Here is an 11,561-nt window from a genome sequence, read left to right on the forward strand (position 1 = left end):
TTCACTCCAATCCACTGACCTGTTCCATGGATTTTTCATATGATTCTTACGCTCTGCACAACCCTTTCGGCTTTGTTTGGATAAATTCATTCCCTCCCAATCCATAGGGATTGGAGTGGAAAATAAACTAAATTTCTATCTCGATCAGTCGCACCCGACACGTATGGATTGGAGGGGGTTAGTATGTATCGAAAAACTGCATCGTGAATTTCTATGGGATTTTATCACATTTATGCAGTTGGCAAATGGGCATCTGACGTGGTCATCATGAAGTAATCTATCAAACGCCGGAGCTGTGCTGATTAAGAGATATACTGATCGGTCTCTTAAGAAGGAAATCAGCTCAATTTGCTAGTTCAGAGAATTTGACATGCATATATTTGCTCCATTTGTTTCTGAGCAATCATCTCACTTCCATCTCTAGTACCCAATATGTAACTATTTACATGAAGCAAGAACGAGAATAAAAGGTCAAAACAAGCACTAGCTGCTTGCTAAACGCTAATCTTCAGAAGCTACAAACAGCAACTTGCTGACTATGTCCCATGCTTTGAACCAATCCGTTTCCATAGTGGCAAGGCCTTGCTATGGAGCTCAGGAACGCCCTTTCAACTTCATCAGAGGCCTCTCTCCTAAGCAAACACATGGCGTACTCCATCACTTTGGCCTCGCAAGGCAGCGTGATCCTGTACAGCGAACATGGTCCTATTAGGTCATGGTATGTGATTTTGGTAATTGAGTGACAACATAATCATTAGGATTAATAATTTGTCAAGCATGTGCCTTGTAGGTTTTCTAGGTCCCAAGTATGCACACCAAACCGTGACAAAGTCCAAATCATGGTATTCAAGCACCCAAGTCATGGTATTCTTGATAGCCAAATCATGGAATTTAAGCATCCAAGGATATTCAAGTAACCAAGCCATGGTATCTAGGATTATTTTATGGTATTCAAACATCTAAATGATAGAGAAAATACCACCACTTGCACACCAAATGACGGTATCTTCGGTGTGCAAGTGGTGGTATTCAACGTAGAAAAATCAGTACCATCGGATGTTCCGATGGTCCACCGGAGCTAGCGTCGGTGTAAGCATCAGAGCAATTGGTACAACGGGGAAATCAACTTGAGTTCCAGGAAGCACTGGATGATCCGACAGTGGGAATTTTAGTAGCGTCGGAGCAATTCTAAAAGAAGGCAGAAATTGACCTATAGCACCGGATGTTCCGATGCCCTATGGAAGTGACCGTCGGACGAAGCATATTTACTTTGCGAAGTTCTAGAGAGGTTTCGGGCGAAACTCCTTCAGCACCGGATGTTCCGATGGTGCATCGGATGAATTTTGGATGTGTGAGTGAAGAACTTGGGCGCGGGGAGGCCAGCGGCTAGTTGCACCGGATGTTCCGATGCATGCCAAAATAGACCATCAGAACATCCCATGGTATACTTTAACTAGCCGTTGGAGCAACGACTCTTTGAGTCCTTGGGCTATTTATACCCCCTCCACTCGCCCATTTGAAGTTGCTGGAGTCCATTGGATCAAGACCCATCAAGAACACATCCAAGCCACCAAAAGTGCTTAATTGATCCAAGCCACCAAAAGTGCTTAAGTGATTTGCCAAAGGTTTAGCACAAGCTTAGAAGAGCATTTAGTGCTAGGATAGGTCTATAGAAGAGTGAGTGCAAGGTGGGTCTACCTTATGATCGGTTCAAAGAGTGAACCACAGCTGTATAAAGTGTGCCACGCCTTGGAGCCTTGGTGGCTCGCCGGCAAGTCTTCGACCCTCTGGCTTGGTGTGGAGCGGCGTCGACGACCGTGTGCGGGGGACGTGGAGACCCCCTTCCTTTGTGGAGAAGCTCCTTAGTGGAGACGGCATCAAGGTGATCGGGAACTTTGACGTGAGCCTTATTGGACAAGCCTTTGTGACAAGTCAAGGGGTGTCCCGGAAGAGACTTGATGACCGGAAAGCAATACTTTTGTGTGAGTGCTTCAACAACGTGGACTAGTGGTAGCTTAGTGCCTACCGATACCACGGGATAATCATCGTGTCAAGAGTTTGTTTCCCCTCATCCCCTTCTTTTACGTTTCCGCATTACATTCTTCCAACTTGTGTGCCTTTATATTCTTAGTGTAGTATCTTGCTAGGATTAGCTCTAGGTTGCAAAACTTGATTTGGGATGAGAGTTTCACACTAGATCATCAACCATAGTTGCGTATCTTTATAGCATGATCTAGTTTAAGTTCGATGCAAAAGTAGTGGAAACAATAGGTTAAAGTTTTTAAGTTAACTAATTCACTCCCTCCTCCTCTTAGGCTATGAGCACCAATTCGGTACATCCTGCCTTCATCACCGGAGAACCCGAACTCTTCTTGCGACATGCTCAGGAGCTGATTCGATGTGAGCCTCTTCCTCGCGAGGGCCGCCATTCCTTGCCATTTGAACAAGTCTCTTGGAACTGATCATGACTGGTGGCTGCTTCAGTCACCTCTTTTCTTGGCTAAAAGTTCAGAGAATCTTTGTATCAGGTGGTGTTGAGCAAGGTGTAATGCATGGCTTGCTGATGGACCGGTGAAGTGTTGGTGTTAAGCAGATGGATTGATTTATAGGAGAGGGAGAGGAGAAGCATGCAGTTGAGGTCGAGCCATCTGCTCAGGCTGTCAAGGAGACATGGCCATGACCTCAGAACATGCAGTGTCGCAAGAGAAAGCAATGCGATTTTGACTGAATTTCTCCGGGGTCATCTGTTTGGCACTTGTCGTAGACACTAGTGGCTGTCTGGGTGCTTGGATATCGATCACAATGTTCTGCCATACTGACCCGTTCTGTCCAAGAAGCATGCCTCATGAAGACCACATGTAAAATGGGTCCAAGGTGTCAGGCCGGATCAATCCGATCTGCGACTCCACATTGGGATATCTAGCATTTTAGGTGATGTGTCTGCCTTATTTAATAATCTGAATCCAATCCTCATATTGTACTACATAAACTGACAGTTGTTCGTGCCATAACACATTGTATCTGAATGACACACAAGGTGGTTGACAGCTTCATATCACTCTTCAATTAGTGGTCCATTGAATTACTAGCATCTCATGTGAATTACCAGCTAGTTGCCTAGTTGTACTCTTGGATGCCCATGTAAGAAGCAGCATGGTAGTCATAAGGGTGGTCATAGCCCAGCCCTGCATATCATGTGGCCAAGATCTGATTGCACAACAACTAGCTGAACTAGTGTGGCCCTCTCACTCTATGTTTCTCCAAGATCCTAATTAACGTGGGGTCCTTGTGCCGCTTCCCCTCCAGACCACTCAGCATGACTGCAGTGGTTGTGCCAATACAAGCACCAAAGCTGCAGTATTGACTGGCCCTGGCACACACCAAACATTTGGCCCCTTCAATATCTGAGCTAAAATATACGCACATCCGTGCTCATGGCCTTGTCCCCTGCCAATCATCCCACTTGACTGGTCTCCCTGCTCTTTCTTTCAGCTATATATTCAGGGTTGGATCTCCTCCCAAACACTGTCACTAGTAGCTTCACAAAGAAAGCATTGCAAGATCAAATAAGAGCTCCTCAGTTTCCAGCCACAGAGAAGAAAGGAAGAAATGACCATGATCAGTGCCAAGAGGGTTGCTCAGCTGGCAAAGAAGTGGCAAAGAATGGCCGCGTTGGGGAGAAAGCGGCTCTCCTGGGGGGCAGCAAAGGAAGCCGATGATTGCTGCACCTCTGTGGCAGGCAAGGGCCACTGTGTTGTGTATACGGTTGATGGGAGGCGGTTTGAGGTGCCACTGGCGTACCTCACCAAGACTGTCTTCACAGAGCTCTTGCAGATGTCCCATGAGGAGTTTGGCTTCACGAGTGATGGGAGGATCACAATCCCATGTGATGCTGCAGCCATGGAGTATGTTATGTGCCTGCTCAGAAGAAGCGCCTCTGCTGAGATAGAGAGGGCATTCCTGAGCACCATGGCAGTGCCATGCCACTTTGCATACTGTGCAGCACCATCAGCAGGACTTAGTCAACCAGTTGTTGTATGCAGCTCCTAATTGTATATAAAGTAGCTTGTCATAGGTTGTATGAAAAAGAGGAATCTCTGCAGAAACCTTTGGTCCTGCAAGTGATCAAGGAAGATGGCAAATTAACAAGTTAGAGCCATTATTCTTGTTCTTTGTAAATATGCTCCATTTTACATTATAGGACTTACATGATGAGGCAACAAGTTTGTTCTGCAAGATCTTATGTCTTGAAATCCAAAATTTACTGCATATGGCACTCCGCAACGACTGTTTTTCCCATTTCCGCTGCTGAACCAAACCATGTCGATGCCATTGCCTAGGTGAAATCATAAATGAAAAAGGGAGTTAAGCTTTGAACAATGGTCAGTGCATGATGTTTAACCAAAGATGAAATTGTGGGCTCAAGCCAACAAAAGTGCAAATCTTCAGAAAATTATGTCTACAGACTAAGCCCAGTAGTTTTTTTATTTGCAGATTTCTTTTGCTGCAAAGTAAATGACCTCCTGAAAATCCAAGTAAATACCCTGGCAACAAATAGTATTGCATGCATTCAATATTACTGCAGTTAAAGTAGGAGGAGCAGTATGGATGGATTCATAACCAGGGTCTGAACTTTCCAGCAAAAACTGGCATGGCATGTGAGTGAAAATTGGGAGTAGGCCCTTTGGACAATGCATGCAGCTACCACGAAACTTCGAAACGGGTGCCACATGCAATGCTATAAATCATGCAGACCACTGGTAGAAAATTGAGATGCGGGACTGCCGACCAAGTTGCGCGATTTGCAGCAATCAGAGCACTGCTCGGTGCTCACCAACACCTAGCATGCAACTGCAAGTAGAGAGTACAGAACAAAAAGCAGTGAAGTGAACCCTGCATCTGTCTGGAAATTAAGTATGTGTTTGGATGGAAGACAATGTAGGATGGGATGGTCCCGTCCCGGTTTTGTGGGATGGGACCGTCCTGTCTAGTGTTTGGTTGAAATGGGATGGGATAGTCCCGTCTTGTGTTTGGTTGGAGAGGTTGACGTGGTGATATGGATGATTTTTTTTGACATCGTTAGCTACAGTATTTTGTGGATCCCACATGTCATCCTCTATCCATTCCATTTCTTTTTTCCTTTTTCTTTTTCCCCTTATCTTCTCTGGTTCTACCCGCCGGCCATGGAGACCCGCCGGCTGCTGCCCAACCTCCTCCGGTCTTCTCCCGCCGGTCGAGGGCTCCAGCCGCGCCGTCGACCTTGAGCCCGGCCGCGCCGCCCCTCGGGACGGCTTCACCCACGCCGCCTACGCCCGCGGCAACCCTAGCCGTGCGGCTTCCGCCCCAGGATGGCTCCGTCCCGCGCCGCCTCCGCCCGCCCGCGGGGATGCTCCGCGCCACCCCCGGGATGCCTCCGCCCGTGGCGGCCCTGGCCGCGCCGCCTCCGCCCACCCTGGTCCTGGCCGCCCCTGCCAGCGCCCGTTCGCGAGCCTTTCAACGGCATGAACGGGGAAACGAGGGATGACCCCATCCGCCACTTTTGGTGGGACGGGGATGTCCCGCATCTGGAGGGTATATTCCCTCCCGGGGATGTTCCCATCCCACATGTTTGTCAACCAAACATGGGACGAAGTCGTCCCGTCCCACTTCGTTCCTGGAACCAAACGCATCCTAAGTCTTCTGACTCTTGAACCATTCCACCATGTCCCCATGGAGGGATTGATGCTGGCTCTTCATCTAATCGCAATCAGCATGTTGGGGATGTGCCTTTGTAGGCTAGGGTCTAGGGACCCATTTTTGCATATAAAAAAGGACTAATTAGGGGGTCCAAGGGCTCAATTTGGGTATAAGGGGTCCTAGGGACTTGTTTGTACTATCCAACCCCACCAATGGAATAAGTATAAATAGCCATCTCCTCCTCCCTAAAAATAAAGCTGGGGGAGGGGACTCTTGGCCATGTGTTCATTTGCTTACTTGTTCCCCCTCTCCTTCTCCCTCTTGTCTGTTCGGGATTTCTAATCCCAACGCAGCTAAAAAAAGAAAGAAAAGAAAAGAAAAAAGATTAGGGTCCCAAATCATTCAGAAACCAGCCTATCTCTGAATGACTTGAAACAGGACACTGAAACAGATAGCAGCACCTCCATAAAATTGAGTCCCTGGATGCTTGAACTATGTCAGTACGTATCTGATTGCACAACAACTAGTCGTCTAGTCCACTACATTTGCCTTCATGAGCAACAACTGATGGCCTAGCAAAATGTAATCTGAATCTCAATGTGTACGTTAGTGGCTTAGTCGGAATCGTAAGTATCGAGCTCAGCTGAACCAGCTGCTTTGAAAGTTGAAACGATTAAACCAGAGCTAATGCCCAGTTCTAATCAGCTCACTTTCAAGTACTAGTAACAGTCCGTGCACGGGCAAATCCAATTTTTATAGGCTGAGGCTCTGTCTTCTGCTTAGCTGTGCACACGAACAAGCAATCTGAATAAGTTTGCCAGGTATGGAATTCTCACCAGAGCGGGGCGTGAAGGAGCGCTCCAGCCGACGCCCGACGACCCGCCGAAGCACCGAAGCGGACGGAGTGCCAGCGCCGCATCCGCATTCCCCTCGACGCCACCGCGCACCGGCAAGCGGTCAACTAGAGACGCTGCAGGGTCAATTGCACGCGAGGAACAAGAACTCTGAAGCAACCGCTTCCACCGCCGGCGTCGCGGTCGTGGGTCGCGGTAGGATGCCCTCGCCACAAGCACACCGCGGCTGCGCGCCTCCCTTGTCGGAACGGCGCCTCGCTGCTCTGGGAGCCCTGGGGTGGCTCCGACAAAGTCGTCGCCGCCTCGCCGGGCGGATCTTGCTCGCGATGCGCGACGAATCCTGGCGAGGGGCGGCGACATGTTTACAGAAATCACCCTAAGCCGAATCACTATCCAAACACTTTTCATAAAATCCCCTAAAATGGATCGCGGCTAATAATCGCGATCCAAATGTTTTTATAAAACCCCCTGAAATGAATAATCGCGATCCAACTTTTTGCATAAACCCCCGTTTCGGTCTTCCCTCCCGTTTGCTCTGTTCGTCTTCCTCACCGTCGCCGTTCCTGAAGCCAGTCGGGCGCCGAAGATGCTGTTAGGTGCTGGCATATCGTTCCCTGAAGAGTGGGTTCACCCCTTCTCGCCGCCTCTGCATTCCAATTATCTGGCGCCGCCTCCACTCTCCCTCGTCATTAGCCTCCTTCATTCCCCCCTCCCCTTCTCCGTCCTCCGGCGGTCCGGCCGCATCGGCCCTGGCGGCGCAGCGGTGTTGTGGCGGCCGAGATAAGGATTACACCTGGGAGCTTGCAGGTTGCAGCCTCTGGGCTCATCCATGCCGTCCACAGCTTCCTCATTTCCTCGTCGCCGCGCCTGTCATCTGTTTCCTACGCTATTGCTTCAATTCCACTCGTGGCTCAGATTTCCTACGCTATCTGAATAATTCAGTGATGAACAAATTAGTCAAAGACTCGCATAGAAAGTCTTAAAAAACAAGGAAAATGATGAAACGCATGCTTGCGACTTGCTTTGCGAGTATGACAAATAGAAATAGTTTTGACTCTTTTCGAAATGATTTCAGTTTTATGATGCGTTGATTTCACATGTCGAGCGGCAGAGCTGCGTTGATCAGGACGCAGCAGAAGTAGAACAGCCTAGCTTGCTAAATCAGATAACTGGTGTTGGAACCTAGCCCTAGGATCGCTCACACTCTCTCGCCGGACGGAGGTTGAAGACGATATACAGTAGATGCGATTTTGGCGACGAACGCCACAGCCGCCGTACGGCCGGTATCTTGGCTGTTTATTGAACTCAAAGGACTCGAACTCAAAGGCCCCTCGGCGAACACGGCGCGCACGTACGCACTCCCCTGGCGACCCGGCCTTCTCTGCACTCTGAGCCACAAAACTCCTCCGCGAGAACTGGTCTTCAGCTTCGCTCACAAGCCAAGTTGCACTCCCCTCCGCTACTGACGCCACGGCCAACGGCTTGACCATCCCTGCAACTGCAACTCCTGCAGAAGTACCAGCATGCGCCGCACGCCATGCTGGACTCGACTCCGGATGCAAACGTGAGCACGCACACGCGCGCCATCCGGCTGAACCTACTACGATACCTAGAACGTGGCCACACCGCGGTCCTGGCCTGACACGAACTCGACACTGGACGCGAACACGAGCACCAACTCGTGCCCCCAAACAAGCATGACGCACACACGCCATGACCGAACACACACGACGCACGCCAGGAACACACCATGGCGTGGTTTATTCCTAACAACTGGCACCATTTTTTTTCGGAACAATAATCATCTCAATTCTATTTCCAATCTCCACATGTAACTATTTACATACATCATACTAGAGCTAGAGAAGGCAAGCTAAATGCTGATCTTCAGAAGATAGAAACAGCAAGCTGCTGACTAACTCCCATGGATTGCGCCCAGCCACTGCCATAGTGGCAGGGCCTCGCTATGGAGCTCAGGAAAGCCGCCTCGACCTCTTCTGATGCGTTTCTCCTAAGCAAGCACATGACGTACTCCACCACCGCAGCTTCACAGGGCAGTGTGATCCTTCCGTCATCGCCGGCGAACCCGAACTCCTCCTGCGACAGGCTCAGGAGCTCGCCGAAGATCGCCGTGCCGAGGTACGCCAGCGGGACCTCGAATCGCCTGCCGTCGGCCGAGTACACCACGCAGTGGCCCTTGCCGGCCACCGACGACGTGCTGCACGGTGACCCTTCGGTTTCTTTCGCCGGCGCCGACGTGATCCGCTTCCTCGCAAGGGCCGCCATTCTTTGCCACTTCTTCGCCATTTGGATGAGTCTCTTGGCACTGACCATGGTTGCTTCGATCTACTGCTTTCCTGGCTGAATGTCCAGAGAACCTTTGTATCAGGTGGTGTTCGGCTACTAGGTGTAGTGCTTAGCTTGCTGATGGACTGATGAAGTGTTGGTGCTAAGCTGGTAGGTTATTTATAGGTGAGGAGGGAGAGAAGACGATGCAGTTCAAGTGTAGCTATCAACTCCAGTTGGCAAGAGACAAGGTCACGAGCTCTGAACATGCAATGTTGCAATAATGATCAGTGTGATTTTGATCGGATTTCTCCCGGGCCATCTGTTTGGCACTTGTTGGAGCCACTAGTAGCAATGTCTGGGTGCTTGGATATCACATTGTACACCATACTGACCAGTTCTGTCCAAGAAGCATGCCTCATGAAGACCACATGTAAATTGGGTCCTGTGTCAGGATCAATTCTATATGTGATTCAGTGCGATATAAAGCATTTTTGGTTATTAGTTGTCCATTCCCATAACGTATTGTACACCAGAACATCCAGATTGAAGGTGTCCAGCGATCCGAACGACTTGCTCGACAGCTTCATATCATTTCTTCAATTGGCGGTCCGCTGGATCACCGGCATCTCATGAGGAATCTATTTCGTTGCTGCTTCTTGCAAGGGCCTACACGGTTGCAACCAGGCAACTAGCTGATAATCATACGGATGTTCATGGTCCAGCGCTCCGTGTCACCAGCCTGACTTGCTACACCGGCCCACAGTTTGGTTGCATTTGATGTACTTGAGCTACTCATCACATGCTCAATTTCGTTTTTTTTAATTCAGGCAACTTGCTTCTGTAGCAAATCTCAATAATATTTAAACATTCGCAGCATGTCATCTTAGTGAATTTCAGCCATGTTTCACTGTCTGCATTTTCTTGCGGGCGATGCCTGATTTTAATTCTGAAAGAAAAGAGATGAATCGTCATCGAACTCTGAAACTGGCATGTATCCTGTTAGAATTATATCACTGTAACTAAGGGAGTACCTTGATATATGAATTATGATACTGAAATTCTGAAAATGAGGTCATATATATTGTGTACACTTTAAGATGTATAGGATGCATATAGGGCTGGCAGAAAAGCTCAAGGCACGTGAGCTGACTCAGCTCGTTCATAGGTTTGGCTCGGTTCAGCTCGGCTCGACCTTTAAACGAACCGAGCCCAGCCTTAATTTCAGCTCATTTTCTCAACGAGCCAGCTCGTGAACTGCTCATGAGATGTTCGATTAGCTCATTAAGCTCGATAAAGATGAAAATACCAAAATTATTTTTTATGAATATAGTTGTATTACTATTATTTGGTTACAATAAACTTGTTGTTCAACTAGTAAGTCAAATCTAGTACTAATTAAGTTTATTCGAGTCTCCAAACATCTATATTATCCTAATGTATTGACTTATGTTATTTATTTTCATAATATCATCATAAATTAAACATTTAAATATTGTTAGCATACTTAAATTATCATATATTGGTTAATATTATCTTTGATCATAACTTTAATGTTCAATAATGCTAGGCTCATGAGCCAAACGAGCCGGCTCGAACTTTCAAACAAATCAAGCCGAACTCGATTTTCAGTTTGTCAACTTTAACGAGCCGAGCTCGCTCGTTATCAAACGAGCCATAACGAGTCGAGCTGGCTCGTCAGCCACCCCTAGATACATACCTTATTATCATTTAGTTTAACATGGAGGACCAGACCTTCCGAAACAATTAATCAAGAAATATAGCTCATATTGAGTGCGATTGCATAGGTATCAACTTTCTTCGGAAATTTGCATGTATGAACTTCACAGTAGAACCTTTTATTTCCTAAAAATAAAAATAAAAGGAACAAGACATGCAAGACTGGATAGATTCCTGAAATGTGCGCTACTGCAGTGGGCTGCAGTATATGGCATTGCTCTGCAAAAGTAGAATTATCAATATAGGATCCTCGTAGTCAAATCGTCTTTAGATGAAAATATAATACAGGTCTTGCCTGCTTAGATTCATAACCGAGGTCAAAACTGTTGAGCAGACACTGGCTGTCACTGTAGGCCCATTGGAAAACGCAGGTACCATGAAATGGTTGTCACATGCCATGCTAGAAATCATGCAGCATCGGTGAACTGAATATAGAACTGTCGAGCAAGCTTCATGATTTGAAGCAATCAAAGAACTGCTAACCAACACCCAGCATGCAACTGCAGCTATTAGTACAGTGTACACACCCCAAAAGTAGTGAAGTGAACCCTGCATCTACTCAGCTCCTGACTATTGGACCATCCTGCTGTGTCCCAGAGAGAAGGCATTGGTATTGGCTCTTCAGCTAACCACGATCACGTCAGTGTTTCATTCATTCAAAGAAAAAAGGTCTGAAATGATTGCTTTTGAGAAAGCTCAACCAGCTTAGCTCCAGACTACTGGATACAGGATACTGAAACAGACGGAAGACCTCCATGAAAGATGGACCCAGTATGCTTGCACCCTGTCTTGCCCAATTCAGCAGCCCGTACTGCTTGCAATATGTCTCTGCCCGATTCAGCAGCTCGTACTTTAGTACGTATCTGATGCGCCACCACTAGTCCACTATCTTTGCCTTCATATGCACCAAGTGATGGCCTAGCAAAATCTAATCTAAATCTCAATGTCTGCCTTTGCAGCTAGCAATGCATGTACCAAGCTCATGGCCTTGTCCCCTGACAATTG

General features: G+C 47.8%; 2 protein-coding genes across 2 annotated transcripts; one reads left to right on the forward strand and one right to left on the reverse strand.

The window, feature by feature from the left end:
* Positions 1 to 3,446: 3,446 nt before the first annotated feature.
* LOC101768738 (auxin-responsive protein SAUR36) lies at positions 3,447 to 4,236 on the forward strand. The gene has a single exon (XM_004957485.3). It carries the CDS (start codon positions 3,610 to 3,612, stop codon positions 4,048 to 4,050), a length of 441 nt encoding a protein of 146 aa, XP_004957542.1. The 5' UTR covers positions 3,447 to 3,609; the 3' UTR covers positions 4,051 to 4,236.
* A 4,076-nt stretch (positions 4,237 to 8,312) lies between these two features.
* On the reverse strand, positions 8,313 to 8,956 carry LOC101768335 (auxin-responsive protein SAUR36). Its single transcript, XM_004957484.2, has one exon. The coding sequence runs from the start codon at positions 8,862 to 8,864 to the stop codon at positions 8,418 to 8,420; it is 447 nt and encodes a 148-aa protein (XP_004957541.1). The 5' UTR covers positions 8,865 to 8,956; the 3' UTR covers positions 8,313 to 8,417.
* Positions 8,957 to 11,561: the final 2,605 nt, after the last annotated feature.

The sequence above is a fragment of the Setaria italica genome, chromosome II (assembly GCF_000263155.2).
Source record: "Setaria italica strain Yugu1 chromosome II, Setaria_italica_v2.0, whole genome shotgun sequence".
Taxonomy (NCBI): Eukaryota; Viridiplantae; Streptophyta; class Magnoliopsida; order Poales; family Poaceae; genus Setaria; species Setaria italica.

Bases quoted from the DNA above. Each gene is read 5' to 3' on its own strand.
- LOC101768335 (XM_004957484.2), bottom strand. From the start codon at position 8,864: ATGGTCAGTGCCAAGAGACTCATCCAAATGGCGAAGAAGTGGCAAAGA.
- LOC101768738 (XM_004957485.3), top strand. From the start codon at position 3,610: ATGACCATGATCAGTGCCAAGAGGGTTGCTCAGCTGGCAAAGAAGTGG.